At 40.3% G+C, this 19,690-nt stretch overlaps 1 protein-coding gene across 3 annotated transcripts; it reads right to left on the reverse strand.

Moving 5' to 3' along the window:
- Window positions 1–1,613: 1,613 nt before the first annotated feature.
- On the reverse strand, window positions 1,614–19,603 carry rnf122 (ring finger protein 122). Of its 3 annotated transcripts, none has more exons than XM_046387807.1 (6): window positions 18,930–19,603; window positions 11,901–12,057; window positions 4,880–4,925; window positions 4,749–4,790; window positions 4,583–4,662; window positions 1,614–3,362 (listed from the first exon to the last, which is right to left on the reverse strand). In XM_046387807.1, the coding sequence occupies exons 1-6, from the start codon at window positions 18,952–18,954 to the stop codon at window positions 3,248–3,250; spliced, it is 465 nt and encodes a 154-aa protein (XP_046243763.1). In that variant the 5' UTR covers window positions 18,955–19,603; the 3' UTR covers window positions 1,614–3,247. The 3 variants fall into 3 exon arrangements, with proteins under 3 accessions (XP_046243763.1, XP_046243762.1, XP_046243765.1); XM_046387806.1 differs by having other exon boundaries at window positions 4,583–4,665; window positions 18,930–19,602; XM_046387809.1 differs by lacking the exon at window positions 18,930–19,603 and adding an exon at window positions 17,134–17,952 and having other exon boundaries at window positions 4,583–4,665.
- Between the last annotated feature and the right edge of the window lie 87 nt (window positions 19,604–19,690).

The raw sequence follows: 19,690 nt of genomic DNA on the forward strand, positions 1-19,690 counted from the left end.
TTCGAATGAAAAGATTTTTATATTATCACCAGTTGTTGTGAATCTCAAAGGAAAGTTGCAACCCGATGTCCATCATGCTGAACCGCTCGTCTGTTCCTGCCTTCTGTTTAAAACATCTCAACAAGTCCTGCAGGCGTTTGAGAAGTTTAGGTATCCGTACTGTGATTGAATACCTCTCTAAACCTTGTCAAATGTTGGGGTTGAAGTGACCTCGCAGTAGAGGAGTAAAGTGAATGTTGTCCTGCTGAAGTCTGAGCACCTCCTCTCTCTTCCATCCTCTCTCCTCTCAGTCTCCACCTTTTTCCCAGCACCACCTCCCTCTCCTCTCTCCGTCTCCATCTCTCACTTACTATCAGTCCCAGTGTTCATTTCCATCCTTATAAGATCTCACACCATCTGCCCTCTTCCTGAATTCCCTTTCAGGTCCTCCAAGGCTCCACCCTGTGCTTTAGTCTAATTAGAAGGCAACTGGAGTCAGGACTGCCCTTCAGAATTTCGATGCTCTGCCACCTGCAATCTGTCCCGGGGAAATAGCTAGGTACCAGTTGGATCCCACCAATAGGACGGGGTCTTGCACATTTAATGAGGCAGCATACAGATGGTCCTTGTTTTCATTCTGCGACAAATCCTGAGCTCTGACTCTTCTAAGTGTTGAGAGTTTGCTGCTTTGTCTCCTGTCACTCTTTTATGCTGAATGAATTTTCTTGCAAATGGAGATTAAGTGCCAAATATCAACACTTTTACTGATGCGGTATTTAGTAATTCACTGTTATTGTTTAGAGTTTAAAATTTGTGCTATTGTTTTATACCTTGAAAGGTGTTAGTTTCTAGGAAAAATAGAGCTTCTGCACTGCCTTAGTGTAGGGTTTATTGTAATTGTATTACTACTGTATAATTATTTGACTCATTGTTGTTTTTTTCCAGCAGAAGAATAATGATAAATATTGGTCCAGGTTTTCTAAAGCTGAAATGGAGATGATCACACTGTACACTGCTGGAACTCACTTTCCACCTGCAAGACATCTCTGGATTGTTTACAAGTTGCTTTTGTCTTTTACTGGGCAGCATTCTCACTGCAAAGCAAATAAATGATGTGAACGTACATATTGCCAGTAAAAGACATTTTTAACACTTTTAAATAGCTTTTCAGCGCTTTAACCTGCATTCCAAGTTAAAAAATTATCCAGTTTATTAAATTACGTTCAGCTGTATAAAGTCTTGAAGATAACGTTGTTTAAACTGATAAACCTCAGAGAGATGTGTCAAACCTCGGGCAAATAAAACAATCACTAAAACAAAAACTACCTGCATTGCTAGATAAAACTAATGTGTTTTTTTGGGTGGTATATATATATAAGATATTATGTCAAAATATTAAGAAATGCTGTAGTTTTACCTGTCCGGAATCCTAAAACCCACTAATAAAAGTTGACAGGGAAACTTAAGTCTTAAATTACTTGTCACAGATCTCTTGGTATTGTTTGACTTTAAGGGTCATGAGACAAAATGGTTGAGGACCAGTGATCCAGACAGACAATAATATCAATTTCATGCCTTGCTTCACCTGGTGATGGCACCAGATACATGAATACCACAAAATAAACAAGAGAGGCTGAGCAAAACAGACAACTGTATTTATTTTTGTTTCAAGTTATTTACATTTGTTGGATTAGAAAATGTGGAATGTGGCCAGAATCAGAGTGAACATGTCTCCTTCTCACATGCTGAAATTGGAACAGGATCAACTTTTTTCTTCTTCTTCTTGGCACACGTGTGACTTCAACAGCCTCACCTGTGTGTTTGGCTTTTAACGACAGTGCAGGTGCCTTCTGTATCTGGATCATGTGCTTTGTGAGTTTTGTGCTCAATTTAGGCAGTGTTTTCGCTGTAAATCAACCCTACGGCTGAGGAATGTAACAACAGAATCACCAGAAATGATGCCACAAAAGTGCATTGGATGAAAGTGAGATTAAATTGCTTCCCAGACGCATTCACAGCACAACACAGAGAGTCTGTACCGCTGCTTCCTCTATCTTCACATGGAGCAGCGTCTCAAGACTTCACAGACTTTGATAAAAGATTCACCACACCTGAATACAAGGGACCTGCTGTGCTGTATCCAAAACTTAGTCTAACATTTTAGCAAAACAAATGGAAACAATTTTTTTCTTCTTTTTTTTTTGTGAATTCGAAGTGCAACATCCAAAAAAATCTTCAACATACTTAAAAAAAAAACTGTTACAGCGAGATTCGGGAGGTGTCAGTTCCTTCCTTCTATATTAGCACAATAAAAACATGTCTGAACAATAAAATAACCCAGTGGGAAAAAACAATCGGAGCATGAACATACATGATATCACTGGAGAGGTTGGCACTAATGTGGTGATGTTGTCCATCATTATCAGTTCAATGTACCAGCATCAACACTGATTACTCTGCTACACGTGGACTGGACAACTTGAGCTGCTTCTTCTAGGTGAATAATTTAGGTCCTACTGACCGAAATGAGTGAGTGCATCTTTTCAACATCTGTTTTAACCATTTTTTATAATGTTAAGCCAAATCAATAGTTTTTCGCTCCCTTAAAAGCAGTTTTAATCAACCCTGTTAATATCTCCGCCACAGTCATATTTATCCTCTACCAGCCTTTGGTGGCAGACATAGTTTGTTAAACTCTTGTTCTACATGTTCTTTTGTTAGCAGTGCGGCACAAAAGACTTGCTGCCTGACAGAATTTAAGACCTCCTCAGGCAGCTTCCAGTTTCAATAAACTCAATCAATATTTATAGTTTCTCATATCAGTGACCACCATGACATAATCGTACATACTCAGAGGGGCTCAGTGCCTCCGGCTGTCATCCTTCAACACTCACTTGTTCATGTCGCTGTGAAAAACGCAACTGTGTCTCCTCCACTTCAGTGGTGTCACTAACCTCACTCGACAAGATGTGGTGGAGTGGGTGAAGAGGGGAACATTGAAAGAAGAGTGGTGGAGTGGTGTGTGGGTGGATGGAGATAATCTCTCGGACACTAAAAGGTGTCGCGTTGCCATCTTGGAGATGGTTTCTAGGCAACAGCATCCTTCGTAGTCTTTCTCCAGGTGGTAACTAAGTTACCCCAACATACTGTCATTATGCTGGCTGTTTTAACAGCAAAATCAGTGTCCTTCCTCCTGTTGGTGGCTAACTTATACCAGCTGGTTTGGCCGGGCGCCCGCGTCCCACCCAGGCTGGCAGGGGTTGTGAGGTTACACAAGTTCATCCAGCAGAGTCCCTATGCTGTGGTGCTGCTCAGGGGGGCCAGCTATGGGTTTGTTGCACATGGGGCAGACACAGCGCACCTCCAGCCACTTTACCAGACACCTGTGAAGAAGAACACAGACACAGAGTGACACAAGAAAGTAGCCAAGCTTTTCACCACATTTCACACACATTTCACTGATCCAAACAAAAGCTGTGCTTGTGACACTGATGGTTTTAAGTAATGAGTACCTTTTGCTGAAGTAAAAGTAATACCACAGTATGAAAAACTACATTACAAGTACAAGAGTCCTGCAATCATGATGTTACTTAGGTAAACATATTAGCAGCAAAATGTACGAAAAGCATCAAAGGTAAGTAAGCAGTGTTCAGTGTGTAAGCAGCATTTTGATGTTTTTAGCTGACTGGCTTGTAGCTAATGTATTTCACGCAGTAAACTTTTGGGTAGTTTAATCTATAACACTGCATTTCTTAAGATGATCATATGTTTAGTATGTAAAATGTTAATGTTCAGACATTCATGATCCTGACGTCAGCAGACATCACACCAATGATGTGCTGACGTCAGACCTGTGAACACCCTAATCTGTGCTGGCATTATGGAAGGGAAAATCACAGGGTAGTCAGTTTAATTTGATTTGAGATTTATAAACCACAGGTGTATAAATTGAAAATGGGATCCTTAGAGCCTGCTTAAGTAAGGTCTTTTTATGTTCAGCATCCTTTATGAATCAAACAAAAGTCACACACTGTCGGAAATTATATTAACCAAGCTCAAGCGTAAATCTATGAACATTTTTATAAATGAGTCCCCAGAGATCTAGCCATTGTTCACTCCTTCACCTCCACCACCAGGATATAATGGAAGAACCCTTGTAAAATGATGTATATTAAGACAGGGTCTAATCCCCAATCTCTTCAGCTTTTCCCGTTGTACTCCTCGAGATAAAAATGACTATGAGGAATAGGTGTAGCACAATTTTGGAAAGCTGCTAAACATCAGGATCCAGAGCTGCCTTTCGTACAAGATCTTAGTACTCATTCTACCTTCCATCTTCCCAGTGCATGCTCCGATATGCTCTTGCCCTGACCGCTCCTCCTTCTCTCCGAATAGAAAGAAGCAGGAGCGAATGAATATCAGTGCTGTTGAACAAGAATCCCTGCAGTGCCACGCAGCAGTCTGGAATACTCAGTACTCAGGCCTAATTCCTGATCGCTGTACTTCAGATCAAACACAACCACTTTCATTTTCAACGAGCCCAGGCGTGTGGAAAGCGTTAACAAATGCAAAGAAAGACTCCACTGTGCTCTCCTGTACTCACTTCCTGTGGAAAGCATGTTGGCATGGCAACACTCCCAGCTCGTCTTTCACTTTGAAGTCCTCGAGACACACAGCGCACGTCTGCTGTGTGAGCGACAGACAGGACAGAGTGAGACAGACAGTCATTTGATAAGTGTGTTTATATATAAGTGTATGTACATCCTTACCCCGTGAAGACTCAATTTTTTGGGATCTCCTTTTAAAACCACCTGTAGGAATGACAAAAAGGAAATGTGTTTAAGAGAGATTTGTTTTCATTCAGACCTGATAGAGTGCTTAATATTAACCTCAGTTTTACCTCTCTGTATCCAAACCGCTCACTCTGGGCTTGGTGTCGTAGTTTGCTGTGGATGAATTGAGAAAAACATTCATAAGTGCCTTTGTTTACAATCTGTATGGCTTTCAATCCATAATACTTTCCGTACACTTGTTGTTTAAAGCAATAAAAGAAATAATCAGATTCCAAGTAGAAATGCTGCAATGCAAGAATATTCCAATGAAAGCAAAGGTCCTGCATTCAAAGTTCACAGTTAAGTCAGTGGTGAAATGTAACTTAGTACTTTGGTACAGCTTTGTGGTACTTTTCTTGAGTATTTCTATTTCGTGATACTTTATACTTCTACTCAACTACATCTCAAAGCAAAGTACAATTTTTGCTGCATCAAATTTAATTTATGGCTATAGTTACTAGTTACTTTTGATTGCAGATTATGAATTGACAGACAAAATGTGTGATTGTTGAAGAGAATACTTGTGAAACTACATAGCATCAATTAAAATTAGCAAGCAAACCTCAAGCAACGAGAACAGTAAAACATTCAAGATGCAGATTCATCGTACTAAGTGATTTGTGTCCACTTGGGGGCAGGAGAAACAAGCTTTAAACACAATTTAGACACATTGGTGAACTTGTTAGCAAACCATTTACTGTTAACACATCTAACAGACATAAAGCAACACAAGCATTAATCTGGACCGTGGCAAATCTAAGCCCAACATTCCTGTCTCATTTAAGCTCTGTTTTTGGTCTCCACCAGCTCCTGAGGGAAATATGACTCTCTGGCTGCTATCTACTATGTTCAGGAGCTAGTCACTAACTATGTGTCTGTGTCATTTGATACAGGACAGACAGAACAAGCTGTGCTGATGCTGATGTGACTGAGCTAAAACAGTGAAGTTGTGGAGCAGACAGTTAAACAATGAGCTGAAAGACACTAGAAGAATAACTTCACTGTTGTGTGATATTTCTCTGTGAGTTCATCATGATTAGTGAGCTACTTAACATTACACATGGTCCCCTGAAAGCAAAACTACTCATCATTTAGAATGGAGCATAATATTCTACCTCTGGACAATTATTATCATTATTATTGTTCATGTACTAACATGTAAGCAGCATTTCATTGCGGCCAGTTGCAATGGAGCTAATATAGTTCAATCTGCAATGTATAGCTGACACATAAATATAATGGTATGCTGGTACTAACATTGAACTAGAAAATATTTCCCTGTGAAATGTAGTAGAATAAGTATTAAATACAAGCATTAAATAGAAATGCAAAATGTATTTAAGTATAGCACATGAGCTAACTTTTCACCAGTTTCCACTTGTTTATTAAGAGCTCAACAGTAGGTCATTGTAACAAGGCTGGGATTTAAGTTTATGTGTTTAAATGATGGGACTGTGTTTAACAGAAGCTGTGTAATTGCAGGGTAAACTTTGATAATTAACTGTCTTTTCAAACAGCTACAGTGACCACACATACACAGGAAAATACATGCTCCTCTGCAAGCACACACACATACACAAACGCACACACATTGTTCACAAATAATCATGTAACTACACGCAAGTGCGACACACACATTAACACTGCAAACGAGTATGTTGCCTCTTTGAATCCCTGCAACGCCCCCGAAACCAACAATGGAGAGCAGATCTTTATCACTTGGCGAGCTGCGTCTGTTCGAGCGGTTATTTTTGGCCTCTTGTTTTTACACAACTAAACATAGACTCAAATGTCTATCACTGTCTGTGATTTGAGCCTTAAACTAAATGCAGTGAGAGCAGCTGCGATGAAAGGTGAACGTCTGTCATCTGATCCCTCTCAACAACAAAAAAAGAAATATCTCTGTGGGTCGCTGCTTAAAGTAAGGAAATGACAGTTATTCGTTGTTTTTGTCACTTGGTTTATTGTTTACGCTGATTGCCGCTAACAATCTCTTCCATGCAGAACAATGTGAGGATACACGTTTTACATGTGGTGAGATTTCCCCTGCCTGGAGAATGATGTGAAGTGGGTGAAAGGGGGCCGTGACGGAGACTTCAGTGCCTCAGATCAGCTATTGTGTCCAGTCTGTATGGACAGAAAATCCTCACAGAGCCACTATTGGCCAGTTCTTATTGTATGAACTGACAATGAATTCAACAGGTGTTAATGACATAATGATAGATGCAAAAACCTTGAAAGAAAACTCATTTTTTTTCCTGTATATGCTGAGTGTCTACATTATTTCTGGGGCTGGCAGCCATATTTCAACATCTTGGGTATCACTTCAAATCCAGCATTTAAACAAGTCTTTGCAATATTGTGTGTTTGTACAGCTTGTAGGATCATTTTCTGTAATGGTGTAAACAAAAGTTAATTTAAATGTGAAGACATATGGAGAGACAGCTGTTCCCTTATTATCATACTGTCAGCTATCTCGTGCCACTTATAAAATGTCAGCCTGTTCTCCCTAACAGGCTGACATTGTCAAATATGTGTGTAGGCAGCCTTCTAGTATCAATTCTTCCAAGGTTCATAGTAGAATAAAGAGCAAAAAAAAAAAGTCAATGCTGGGAGGTGGTCAGGGTGTCTGGATGGGCTAAATGCAAGACTTTCACATAGGAGACCCAGGTTCAGATCTTAAGTGAAATCATAAGTCAAAGCTCAAACTCATTTTAAACTTAAATTATTTTGGTCAGTATGTTGGTTTTCTAAGTTCAGTTATCTTGACTCAAGTGTTGTATTTGTCGAGTTAAGAGTGAGACGGTGAACAATCCAGACTTCTACTATATTTAATTATAATTACAGAGCAAGTACTTTTATGAATTAAAAAATCAGAAAAGAGTAGAAAGATCATTAAACTTGTCAATCCTGTGTCCTTATTCTACCTTTAAATAATGAACTAATAGTTGATTTTAATAGTCAAAGCTGATTGCACTAACCTGCATTAACTACTAATGTGACTACCATCTCATAATTCATTTGTTTCCTGCCTTGACATTTCCATTCTCCATTTTATTATCTTTTTCATTTATAAATGCCCCCTGAAAATTAAACAAATGCAATCCACAGAGCAGCAGCTGGACTAAAACTCTATAATTATTCCAATTGTACACTCCAGACTACTTTGGTGTCAAGCTGTCATAATAATAATCTCTGCAGTCACACATATTGTTTTTGGATAATTTGTATTTTAAGATTAACTCATTCAGGCTTAAAGAGACAATTTTTATTAGCTTCACTTTATGCTTTACGTGTGTCTCTCCCCTGACCAACTGTTTACTCTATTGCTGCATTAACAGATGTTAGAAGATGACCTCCGCCCTGCCTGTTTCTGCAGCTAAAACATTTTTAAACTTCCAACCTCTGTCTGCTTCATAGTCCTCTGCAGGTAAGACAGCATCTGTCAATTTTGAGAAAGCACCTTTGTGGAAAGTTTGACCGAATACCCAAACCAGTCAGATTTCCTTAACACAGCTGGGTTAAGCTTTAGAAACTCTTTTGTTCCCCTCTGAGCGATGGTCCCTCAGGGGATTTGATAGGTCCAGTCTCAAAGATCACCGACAGGAAATTAAATGTGCCAGTGAATTTGGCTCTGGTGGCTTAATATCTCTGCTGTCACTGTATTGTCTGATTACAGACACCTTCATGATATCTCTCTGACTGCTGTAGCTGCTGCGATACTCTTTAGTGGAAATACAGACCTGCTGTTGTTAGCGCAGATTGGGGTGTAATTAAAGATATATTTTTGGTGTGTGCTTTTGGCACCCTCATGGTTTTGCACTCTTGTACATTGCAGGTACTGCTGTGTACACCCCCAGTTTATGACACTATTAAAGTGGCAACTGTTTGAATGCGAAGGCTGAAAGGACTGCTTGTGCTCAATAAATCTTCCCTAGATCTTGTGTTTTTTAAGGAAACTTCATATAATTTCTTTTGTATGATTAAAGGAGGAACTTTAATGTAGATTAATTGAGACAGAGTGTGAAATTCAAGTTGATCCTTTCAGCTAAAATCAAAGATTACAAACTGCAGGACACGCAGACAGTCTTTCTGAGAGGTATAATCTGGGTAAATCTGCCCCAACCAATTCATCGCTCAGTATTCATCTGATGAATCACCCAGTCTATAAATGAATTCACAATCACACTCCTACCCAAGACTACCTTCAGCATGTTAATGGGGCCAAAAGGAAATGACTCACTGGTTATGATTCATTGGCTTCAAGAGAAACAGGAAGGATCCAAGCTTTTTTGACAGAGCTGATGGTCAATTTAGTGGCGAGCCCAGACCAAACAAAACATTTCTGGTACCAGAACACTGCCTGACCTCACAACTACAATTTGGATTTTGATAAATCTAATCTAAATACTGAAATGTGTACTGGTTGTATGATTGATGCTTGCTATTTTTTAACACTAATGTAGGGCTTTCTTTCTCTCTGCATAATAACGTGAAAATAGCTCAGGATTTAAAAATACTCTAAACTGATGCTTGTTTTTCTCCTTTTAAAGCAGTTACCTGAGAGTGAAAACTGGAAGAGGAATTGCCTATTCAAAATAGAGTATCAAAATAATTGATCTCCAAATGAACACAAGTCTTTACCAATTCGTACTGGGCAGAATTCATCCTGTCACCTTCTCATTTTTCAGTTAAAAACAATGTCCCTTTAGTAATGACTCAGTAGCTCATGACTTCAACGCATGATCTCCATCATGGTCTTCAGATATTTGTCCATGCTGGATTAAAAGATGGGGTTCAAAGTCTGTTCGTTACCTTGGAAACAACAGTTGGCAGATTCATCTCACTACAAAGTCCAGAGACTTTTGATCATATGATGTGATCATCATTAGCAGATGCAGGTTGTGGTTTCAATAATAATGAATGACACGTCCTTAAACTGCAGCAGAGAAAATCGAAATTTGACATTTGGTACACTCCAGAAGCTCCAGAACAGCAACTGAATGGACCTTCAGTGCTGTAGTTTTTAGATATTTACTCTCCTGCAGCTCTGTTTTTGGACCTCACCAACTCCTGTGGGAAATATCTGGTTCTTTAGCTGAGAAATACACCACTATGTTCACAAGCTAGTTATAAACTTTGCTCTGTCCGCTATTTGGTGCTGAGCAGGTAGTGTACAGTAGGGGTTTTGGAGCTTTCGTTTCTGTAAAAATCTTCCTTCTGCCCTTTAAAAAGAAGCTGTGGGAGCAGTGAAAGTGAACCAAAACAGTAAAGTTATGGCCTGTCAGCTTAACAATAAGCTGAAATTCACTATAAAGCTCTGTAGAAGCCGAGAGGAGCAGATTCAGTTGATGATTCTCTGTGTGTTCACACATTTCACATTGTCACCAGACTTTCTTAATATCATTTGATACAAATGTTGCTTATGGCTTATAGCCATTGTAAAAATAAAAAGTATCCAACAAATATCTGATTTCGATGGTGAAATGATATGATTAAAAGCTCCAGAACAGCTACTAAATGAGATGCTTTTGTCAGCTGGTGTTTTAAGGTCAAGAATGAACTTCAGAAGTTGATTAGGTTGCTGGTCGTCTATTTGAATTGGAACCGCTGCTAGAATTCATTTCTTTTTAATTACTGTATAGCAAAAGAATGAGCTACACAGGAGGCAAATGCACATAATCAATCAAAAAGAGCCATACTTACAGTGTACCAGCTGCCACTGTGCGCCTTGTGCACTCTGACAGCACTTGGCTCTGTATGCCTCCAAGTCTTTTTTAAATGTTTGACATTTTGATAACAGGCAATTTGGACGGCAATTCGAAATCATATCTCACACCAAAAATAGCACAACACATTAAGAGATGTCAGGTAATTTGTCAAATACAGATACTCAGTCATCCAAACAGAGCTCAGGATAAGAAATAAACCTTTCCGCAGGTGCTGATTTTTCCTTATGAGGTTTTATACACTGCAAACGTTCATGTGTGATGTCTTTGTGTACTCCCACTGTGTGCTATTCATGCAGTGTTTATTCTGAGCAGAGTATCTCTGCAGTTTTCCTCTCTGCTGTCCTCACACATTGTGACGGGCTGCTTCCTGTTGCCTCATATCCCGTCCTTCAGACACAAATGTCCCTGCAGCTCATCAAGGAGTTCACAGTCAACAGCGGGAGAGGTGACCCTGTTCCTCTTTTTTCCCTTCCCTCCCTCACTGTTTCTCACCTGGATACACACACACAAACACACACGCACACACACAAACCCACTACTGTGGAGGTTTATCAGGATGGCATTGTTGGTTGGTCCACCACTCTGGTCCAGACTGAAATATCTCATCTCATGTTGTACAGACATTCATGATCCCCAGAGATGAATACTCATCACTTTGGTGATCCCCTGACATTTCCTCTACCATCTCCATGAATTTAAACTGTAATCACTTTGGCAATGCCTTGACTTGTCATCTAACATCAAGTTAAAATTTCACTTTGTCCAATTATGACGAACTGGACGGTGAACATGCTAAATATTACACCCTCTGATGTTAGCCGTTAATGTGGCTACAGCGTAGACAGTAGACACAATCATACTTAAGTGCAGACCAAATTGAAGTCTAGAGCTGTTCATTTGTGGTTGAAATATAATCTGACACGAGTGCAAGGCAGACTCTGCAAGTTTGAGCTAAATGGTTCCTGTTGCTAGGCTGGATGACCAACAGTTTCTAGCTGCTAGCTGGAGAATGAGTCAAAGTCTAACCTGAGCTTGTTGCCTTCTTGATATTTGGGCAGACATGCCATTCTTCCGACCTTCGGACCTTCTTCCTGTATTTATTTTCTTGTTTCTGCCCCCAAAAGCCAGTGAGCGAAGTGAACGTTCTCACGTGGCTTTTGGTGATGCATCTTGATTGACTTGAATGTTTTTCTATGTGAAAAGCAACTGAACCAAGAAGAAAATGCAACTTGCAAACGCAAATTCACTAACTCATCCACTCATTCAAACCAGAGCAAAAGAACTATAGGTTTGAAAACACCCTTGTCTTTTTTTTACTTGTTTCTAATCAAATGTTTCTGTTTCTGTTGCCCCTCACCTGATGAAGTAACAGCAGAAAATGAGGCTCAAAATGAAGACAAAGATGCCTGTCCCAAAGATCACCATGTAGATGTTGAGAGGCAGGTCCTGGAAGGTGATGGGTGGCATGGTGCACGACTTGTTGGAGTAAACCAGTCCCAGACCACAGAAGCACCCTAAACACAGAGAAAAGATTTAAAAACACATTTTACAGGAAAAACATAGATAGGAGTAGAAAAATGAAGGCCTGCTGCTTTCCTGTGCAAGAATATGCAGTACACACAATACAAACATGCAACAGTACACATTGTTTATTTCTTTGTGGGCAGCTGTGGGTCAGACCTGCAGCCTCATCTGCCTCTAATGGAAGCCACAAATTGAAGGTTCACACACACAAACAAATGCACACATACAAAGAAAGAGGTAGTGAAAGACAGCCATCGCACTATCCTGTAATGGTAAATGAATCCTTTTCATGTTGTACTTGTAACATGCAAAACACTTAATGTCCTGCAGTATCCGCACCACACAATCGTATCTCCCAACACAGCAGATCTGCACCTTTTTCAGGTCAGCCAGTTTAAAGGCAATAAAGTGGACAGACAAGACGAAAACAGTTTGTCACAGAACATACTTTTTCAGCCTTCTTTTCTGAAATTAAAATTAAATGTCATTAAAAACACTGATGAAATCTAGAGAATCAGTTTAAAGCACACACCCAGGGAATCTGTGAGTGCACTTTGATTAAAATGGCAGCACTGGATTAAGATGTCTGTATTCCTATGCACGGGGAGGCTATTCATCCATACACCAGTGACTGGATAAATACATTACAGTTGCAGAAATGTAATGTTCTCATGTCTTGAAATGAGTGCTTTCAGGGGGAACTTTGCTCTGTGCTCCAATGCAAACAGATGATGTTCCCACTGAAGGTGTCCTTTGTCTCATCTTTTTTGCTTTGACTCTACATCCATGTGTGTGTGTGTGTGTGTGTGTGTGTGTGTGTGTGCTTATTTTACCCTGAAATACATTATCACTGTAGCACTGCTGTCTGCTGCTGCAGTCAAGGTCAGATGTAGACAAGTGGGGGAAGGGGAGGAATCAAGGAACAAATGTGGCATGACATCGGACAGGCTACATTATGTGTTCAGTTTTCAGTATTAAATGGGTCGTGTTTACTATGTCACTCATTACATATTAAAAAATTAGGAAAACTAGAGAAACAGTTGCACATACTAAGAGATAAGGAAAGCACACTTATGTTTTGTGTGTCTGTATGAGTAAAGATAATTCAGTATCAGTAATGTGACTTGTGAGATTGAGTGCTTTGTGAGATGAGTGTCACTCTGACCCAGTGAATGACAGTGTATCAAAGTTAACACAAGACACTTCACTACTGATATGAACCTCTTCACATTAGAACAAGAACAGGGCCGAGACAGTCTGCAGGTTTCCCTTTTGATCAAACACTCTGGTAGCTGATTTCACTGATTAACACGACTTCACCCAGAGACAATGAGGTACTGAGTTAAGTGGGTTTGTGTATTGTCTAATCGTAATAGAAGCTTGGCCTTCAAAGCCATTTATCATGTAGAAGAAACGATTTGAACTACATGAAATTGCAAATCTATACCAGAAACAAACTCAGCAGCCACTTGTATCAACCTTCCTCTGTCCCACCATCCAAAGACATGCAGGTCAGGACTGGACTGGAAACTCTATATTGCCCATAAGTGCGAATAATTTTTGTAACCTGCCTGTTGCACAGATTAACAGTAGTGCGACCTGTGCAACCAGAACATAAGATAGAAACGGACACCCATTGCCCAGTGTTTCCAAGTGGTGTTACTGGATTTATTATTATGATTATTAGGTGCTGCTGTTGCAAAGACAAATGGATCACTTTCCCTTTTCTCCAGAGCAGTAAGTTAGCAGCTACAACAATGCAGGATATAAGGACAGCATCACTTCACTTCACCTTTACTTAGCAAATAGTTGTTTGCTGCTGCATTAATGTTCAAAATATCACATATTTAACCTTCAAAATTGAATCTAAAACTCAACGAGGAGCAGTAAAAATGGGTGAAATGTGGTCACTACTCTGGAAGAGACTGTTTGGCTTTCAAATTAGCAAAGCAGGACTGGACCGCTTTAGTACTTGAGCAACAGGGTGTAGTAAAAATTACATCTGATTTGTGGTCAGTCAATTGTAGCACCAATCTTTGGACATCCATTTTTAAATTTCAGTGATGCAGCGCACCATATAGGATGCATCTGTAAAACAAAAATCAGCATCATAGCTTTCCTTGTCCTAGCATGTGTATGGTAAATTAGATCCTTGGGGTACCCACAATAGATCCTTGGGGCACCCCAAAAATAGAAGAGGAGCAGGCATCTCCAAGCATTACAGAGAAGGACCTGTTGAACAGATCAACATCAACATCACTGATGGAAACACAGCTCTTCAGGCAGCTGATTAAGACATTATGATCCACTGAAGTGAAGCCAGCATTGGTTGCAATCAATACGTCATTGGTGACCTTGACCAGAACAGTCTCAGTGCTGTGCAGGAAGCGGACGGAGACGGAGATTTGATATGCAAAAAGAAATCAGTTACAGAGTCGTTTTTGTGTGAAATCTTTGATAAAAATAGCAGTTTTGAGAAGTGTCTAAAATCAATTTCTAAACATGCCAATGTTTAAAATTACAGGAAGGAAGTACCAGTAGACAGAGAGCAGTTAATAATAGCTAAAATATCTGGACCAGCCATCTGAAATACAGCTTTTAAAAGTGGGAATGCAGTCTGATGGGCAGGTGGATGATTTTTAAAGTGCAACTGTGCGTTCCAGGGTTGACAGAGATTTCACTGAAGTGGGTTAATGCTGAAGGTGGGCGGTTGTCAACATCAAGCTCTCAAAGTTAAAAGGCTGCCAAATCTCCTCTATTTTATCATAAAACCAATTAATAAATTCATCACATCTGCCTGTAGTGGATGCAAACAGGGGATAAATCACAGCATTGGTTTAATGATCAATTCAGAAAAATATGGGTGTTCCTTGCATCTTTGAGTGTACATTGATAAATGGATTTTGTAGAGAATCATGAAAGCCACAGTGTTTATCCTTTTTCCATTTCTGTTCTGCATTCCTGCATTGTCTCGTTAAGCTTCTTAATTCTTCATTAAACCATGGCAGAAACGAAGGTTTCAGCTTTTTATGTCTGACTGGAGTTAAAAACTCTAAAATGTTCATGCAAGAGGTATTATAAACAACGAATGAACAGGCCATATTGTTCACTGGTATTAAAAATGTCTCTGAGGCAGTAAAAGCACGACAAAGGGAAGGATAAACGGACAGATGGATAGATGGTCAGATGGGAAGATGGATGGATGGAAGAATGGATAGATAGATATATGGATGGACAAATTAATGAGTGGATGCATGTAAGGGTGGACAGTATGGACGGATGAGTAGACAGAAGAATGGATGGGCACATGGACAATCGAAGGACCAACGGATGAGCAGGCAATTACTTACAGGGCAATGAAAGCATTTTAGAAAGGTATGTATGTATATCTGGCTGGATGGAGACCTTTACCAACTTCATATCCTCTTGATAGGTATTGTTTTCTTGGAGCACAGCTTTTTTTTTATTGATCTTGGTATTTCTAATCACAAGCCTGAGCCAAAGTGACACAATGACATTTCTATTTGACATTTCTCCCTCCTCACAGTGGAAATGGCAGTACAAGAGGATCAATACTCCCCACCTCTTAGCTTCACTCTCTCTGAATGAGCAGTGATGCTCCATTTATTGAGGCTCATCGATGGCCGCACATTCAAGATCCACAACTAAATGACTTCTCTCAGCGAGAGGCAATCATTACCAGAGTCCTCAACGCTTCTGATCCTCAGTCAACGCTCTCAACATGAATTGAAAGCAAACTTACTAAAGGACATGTGCAGGGCTGTTGCCAAGATTTTATGTTGAGCCAAAAATATAAAATGTTGTTAAAGATTAAACCAGTGGTTAATACCCTTATGATGAATCAGTGTCTAGCTGGGGCGTTTTGTTACGTTTCAGATGTCTATGAGGTATCAACACATCCACAAGATAAGTAAACATTTTAGCATTCATAAAATGTACTGCACAAGACATTATACAGTTGAAAAAATAACTTGTCACTACTCTGGTGGACAAACTGAAGAATGTTGACACATATCTGTGTATTTCTGTACTTCTTTCATGTCATTTATCAGCTGACATATGCACCAGCACCATATATTTGCAATCACCTAATATCAGTTGGACCATCACTGCATATAACGCAGAAAAAACAAGTTTCACTTCAAACAATTCAGTAGGGCCATTGGTCTACAGAATGAGTACTTTTACTTCTGGTATTTTAAATACTTACGAGAATATTTCCGTACTTTTCCTTTTGAATGAGGGACTTTTTCCCTTCCCCATATACCTTGGAAGTAGGTGAAATCTTGAACCAAAAAAAAAATCCCCTCTCTTGTCTAAAAACAATCAAATGTTTGATTCATCCAAAAACCAACATGTGTTGCATGTGCATTATAACAGAAAATGTAAACTCCTTTCATGATACTAGATAGTCCATGTTCTCAGAAAGCCACCAAGGAAATCACCTCAGCATCCACAATGGTGCCTAGACACACATGGAGGTGTGAACCTGCCAACAAGCAGGGCAAATTTCCTCCATCATCTTTACATTTATCAAACAGTCCGCTTCACAGTGATCATCAGCAGACAAAGAGACACACACAGGCAGAGGTGGAGTATATGTCTCTGTTCTTGTATTCATGTCACTGCACAGCTGATGGCACAAATCATCCGTGTAGCTGCTGCAAACACACAATCCAAATGTGGGTCACTTCCATTCGTCTTTGTGCGTTTGTCATGTCACGACTGCCTGTGTAGATAGACACTCACATCTCCCTCCTCCACCTTTGTATGCACGGAGAGCAGACAGCTATATGAGGTATTTTGCTTTGGGTGGAGCCCCGCGTGACCACTGACCTATATACTGGCACACTCAGGAGGTGCCCGTTGCCATGGCGCCAAAAGTAGCAGATGCTGGGAAAAGGATGAAGGCTAGCTATAGCAAAAGTTCCCATTTTGACAACAGCAGGGACTCAATGTTGAGTTTCTGCTGTCAGAAAGATTCTCGTGTTGTTGTTCAAAAAGACAGGAAAGTCCCTGTGTGATTTGATAGAGCTGTAAAATACCTCGACTAAAGCAGCCTCGCCGACAGCTCCTACGAGATGCCTGGTGGGGTTTTGTCCTACATACGCCGTGTTCACACAAAGCTGCTTCTGCCGCTGCTGCTCGCACTAAAGACAGAACTTCCCATCAAATATTTAACAGTTCACATGGGCGGATACACTCGAGCCTGCCTGCATGACTGCTGCTGGTTTTCAAGTAGAAAGTAGGTTGGGCCCAAAACACTCCACATCACATGCATGAAAGCGCCACATGTGTCACGCATAAACACAGGAACAAACAGGAACGATCACAGATACGCTGACACACCAGACGAGACGCTGAGCTGCTGCCTGATACTGCTTCGTTTTTCCAGCAGAATGTCACTCTCTGATACTGTGTGTGTGTTGTACTATTTCCATGATGAATAGCAGGGGAGTTGAGCAGCACAAAGAGTGTAATTGTTCTTGTCTGAACACCACTAACAGTCGGCCAAGGAGGCTGCTGTGGCTGCTGCGCTTTCAGAGCCAACGTCAAAGGAAAAAGACATCCAATCCATCATTTTGACCAGGTCTCAGTGAGACAGTGAAGTACTGACACAACATTTCATTGCAATGACGGGATTCATTTTGTTTAACCATGACAGATGCGCCTTTGGACGCAAACAGCAGCTTTAAGATGGTCAGAGAAGCTGTCTAGACTTTTTGGCTTTTGAAGATAACTGATTTAGTGCCAGAGTGTAAGTGAGAGGCTGCAGATAGAGTCACTAAGAGTAAAGAAGATTTTTCAGAGAGGAGAAAAGTTACATAGTTATCACAATGACTGGGCTCGAGTTAATTTAGACGGGAAAAAAATGTATCAAATGTTCACATAATTGCTGATTTGAGCTGTTCTTCACTGCAAATAAATAAATAAATAAAAATCAGTCCTTTAAGGAATGTTAATAGAATAGTGGAGAGATACTGTATGTAACCTCAAATACAATTAATATGTGATTATTCAACATTTATAAACAGCATACACAACATATAAAAAATCATTTATAAAGCACTATAATTTACTGGGTTACTACTAAGTATAATTTTCATGAATGGTTAATCCTTTTGTCAGTAAAATGTTGGAAAATGTGATTTCCTACAGCCCAAGGTGATGTAGATTTAAGTCATCACATTTGGGAAGTGGGAACCAGGACATGTATGCCAATTTTTGCTTGAAATATAACTAAACCGATTAATGAAGTTATTAAAACAGTTGATCGATCATCTGCCAATCGGGTCGACTAACGCTGCACCTTTGGTAATGGAGTTGTAGGCTGATATGAGGACATATTTAAATGTTTATTACTGTCTGTCAGCAATGGTAACTTATCCTTATACATTATAAATCGGTGTTGTACCACATTCGACACCCTGTGCGCTTCCACTTGGCTGCCCATAAACAGAGCTGTTGACAAATAGATCAACAAACACTTGTTTACAATACTTACTACATAACAATACAAAACTACATTGTGTGTTGATGGCATTTTTACATACGCTACTTTAAACCCTAAGTAGGAGGAAGGGTTAAAATAAAGTGTTGTCAGTCAGTGATATCATAGGACATATTAAAGTCACCGTTTAGCACAACGCAAGTCTTTGCAAAACTATGTCGTTTTTCTTTCTGCAAGATGCGACAGCTTTACTCACAAAGGAAACGTCTAAATTTAGAAGTGACTCGGAGACTACAGTGTTGCCACGATACCTACTGAAATAACAGGCTGTTTTGCACATCGCATCACATCAGATCACAGAGGCCTAACAAATGTAAAATGACCGCTCACCGTTACACCACTGAAACGGGTGCATCAATGCACCAGAGGGAGTCCTTGCCGGCGGGATCCGATTCGTGTTTACCAACAAGCCGCAGCCGCCCGAGCAGATGGATGACCGCAGAAAAGTGACATAAGCAGAGCCAGGAAGTATCTGCCAGCAGTGGGACAAGGTGAACCAGAAAATAGCACCACTAAAAAAAATATACAAATAATAAAAGGCGAATAAATAGGTGGGTTTAAAAAGGCGTTTTGTCGATAGTTGAAGAGAGGTTATGTCACATTATGTGCGCGCTGGTTGAATCCTACAGACTGAAGGAAGCAGAAATGGTGATGTGGATTTCCCCCTGTTCTCCTCGCTGTGGCTGTTTCGACTCTGTTATTGTTCACAGACAGCATAACACTGACCCAGCAGCTGCATCTGTTTGAGTGAGGGGGGGAAACTAGAGCACTGGCTCGATCTTCCTACTCCCGCCCCCGCAGACGCTACTGACGTGCGTCCAGGCCAATCGTCAGGTCCCTCCGCCGTCGGCGTGTGTTGTGACGGCCTGGCTCCCTTATCAACCATCAGATCCCATCTACTTAGGTGTGTGTGTTTGACGGGATATGAAGGAAAGACAAGATTTAAAAGTACTGATGATGACTCATGAGGGCCAGTCCCTTCTCCAGCAGAGCCGTATTACGCCTTTGGGGTAGCCCGCCAGCCCCGTGGGCCCCCCCTTCACCACCACACTTTCTGCAACTAAATGTCCAAGCTGAAAGAATTAATCGAT

The sequence above is a fragment of the Scatophagus argus genome, chromosome 4 (assembly GCF_020382885.2).
Source record: "Scatophagus argus isolate fScaArg1 chromosome 4, fScaArg1.pri, whole genome shotgun sequence".
NCBI lineage: Eukaryota > Metazoa > Chordata > Actinopteri > Scatophagidae > Scatophagus > Scatophagus argus.

Bases quoted from the DNA above. Each gene is read 5' to 3' on its own strand.
- rnf122 (XM_046387806.1), bottom strand. From the start codon at position 18,954: ATGCACCCGTTTCAGTGGTGTAACG. The intron at 12,058-18,929 runs GTGAGCGGTCAT...CTCTGTGTTTAG, and splicing joins CCCGTTTCAGTGGTGTAACG to GGTGCTTCTGTGGTCTGGGA. The intron at 4,666-4,748 runs GTAAGGATGTAC...TCGCTCACACAG, and splicing joins AAAAATTGAGTCTTCACGGG to CAGACGTGCGCTGTGTGTCT.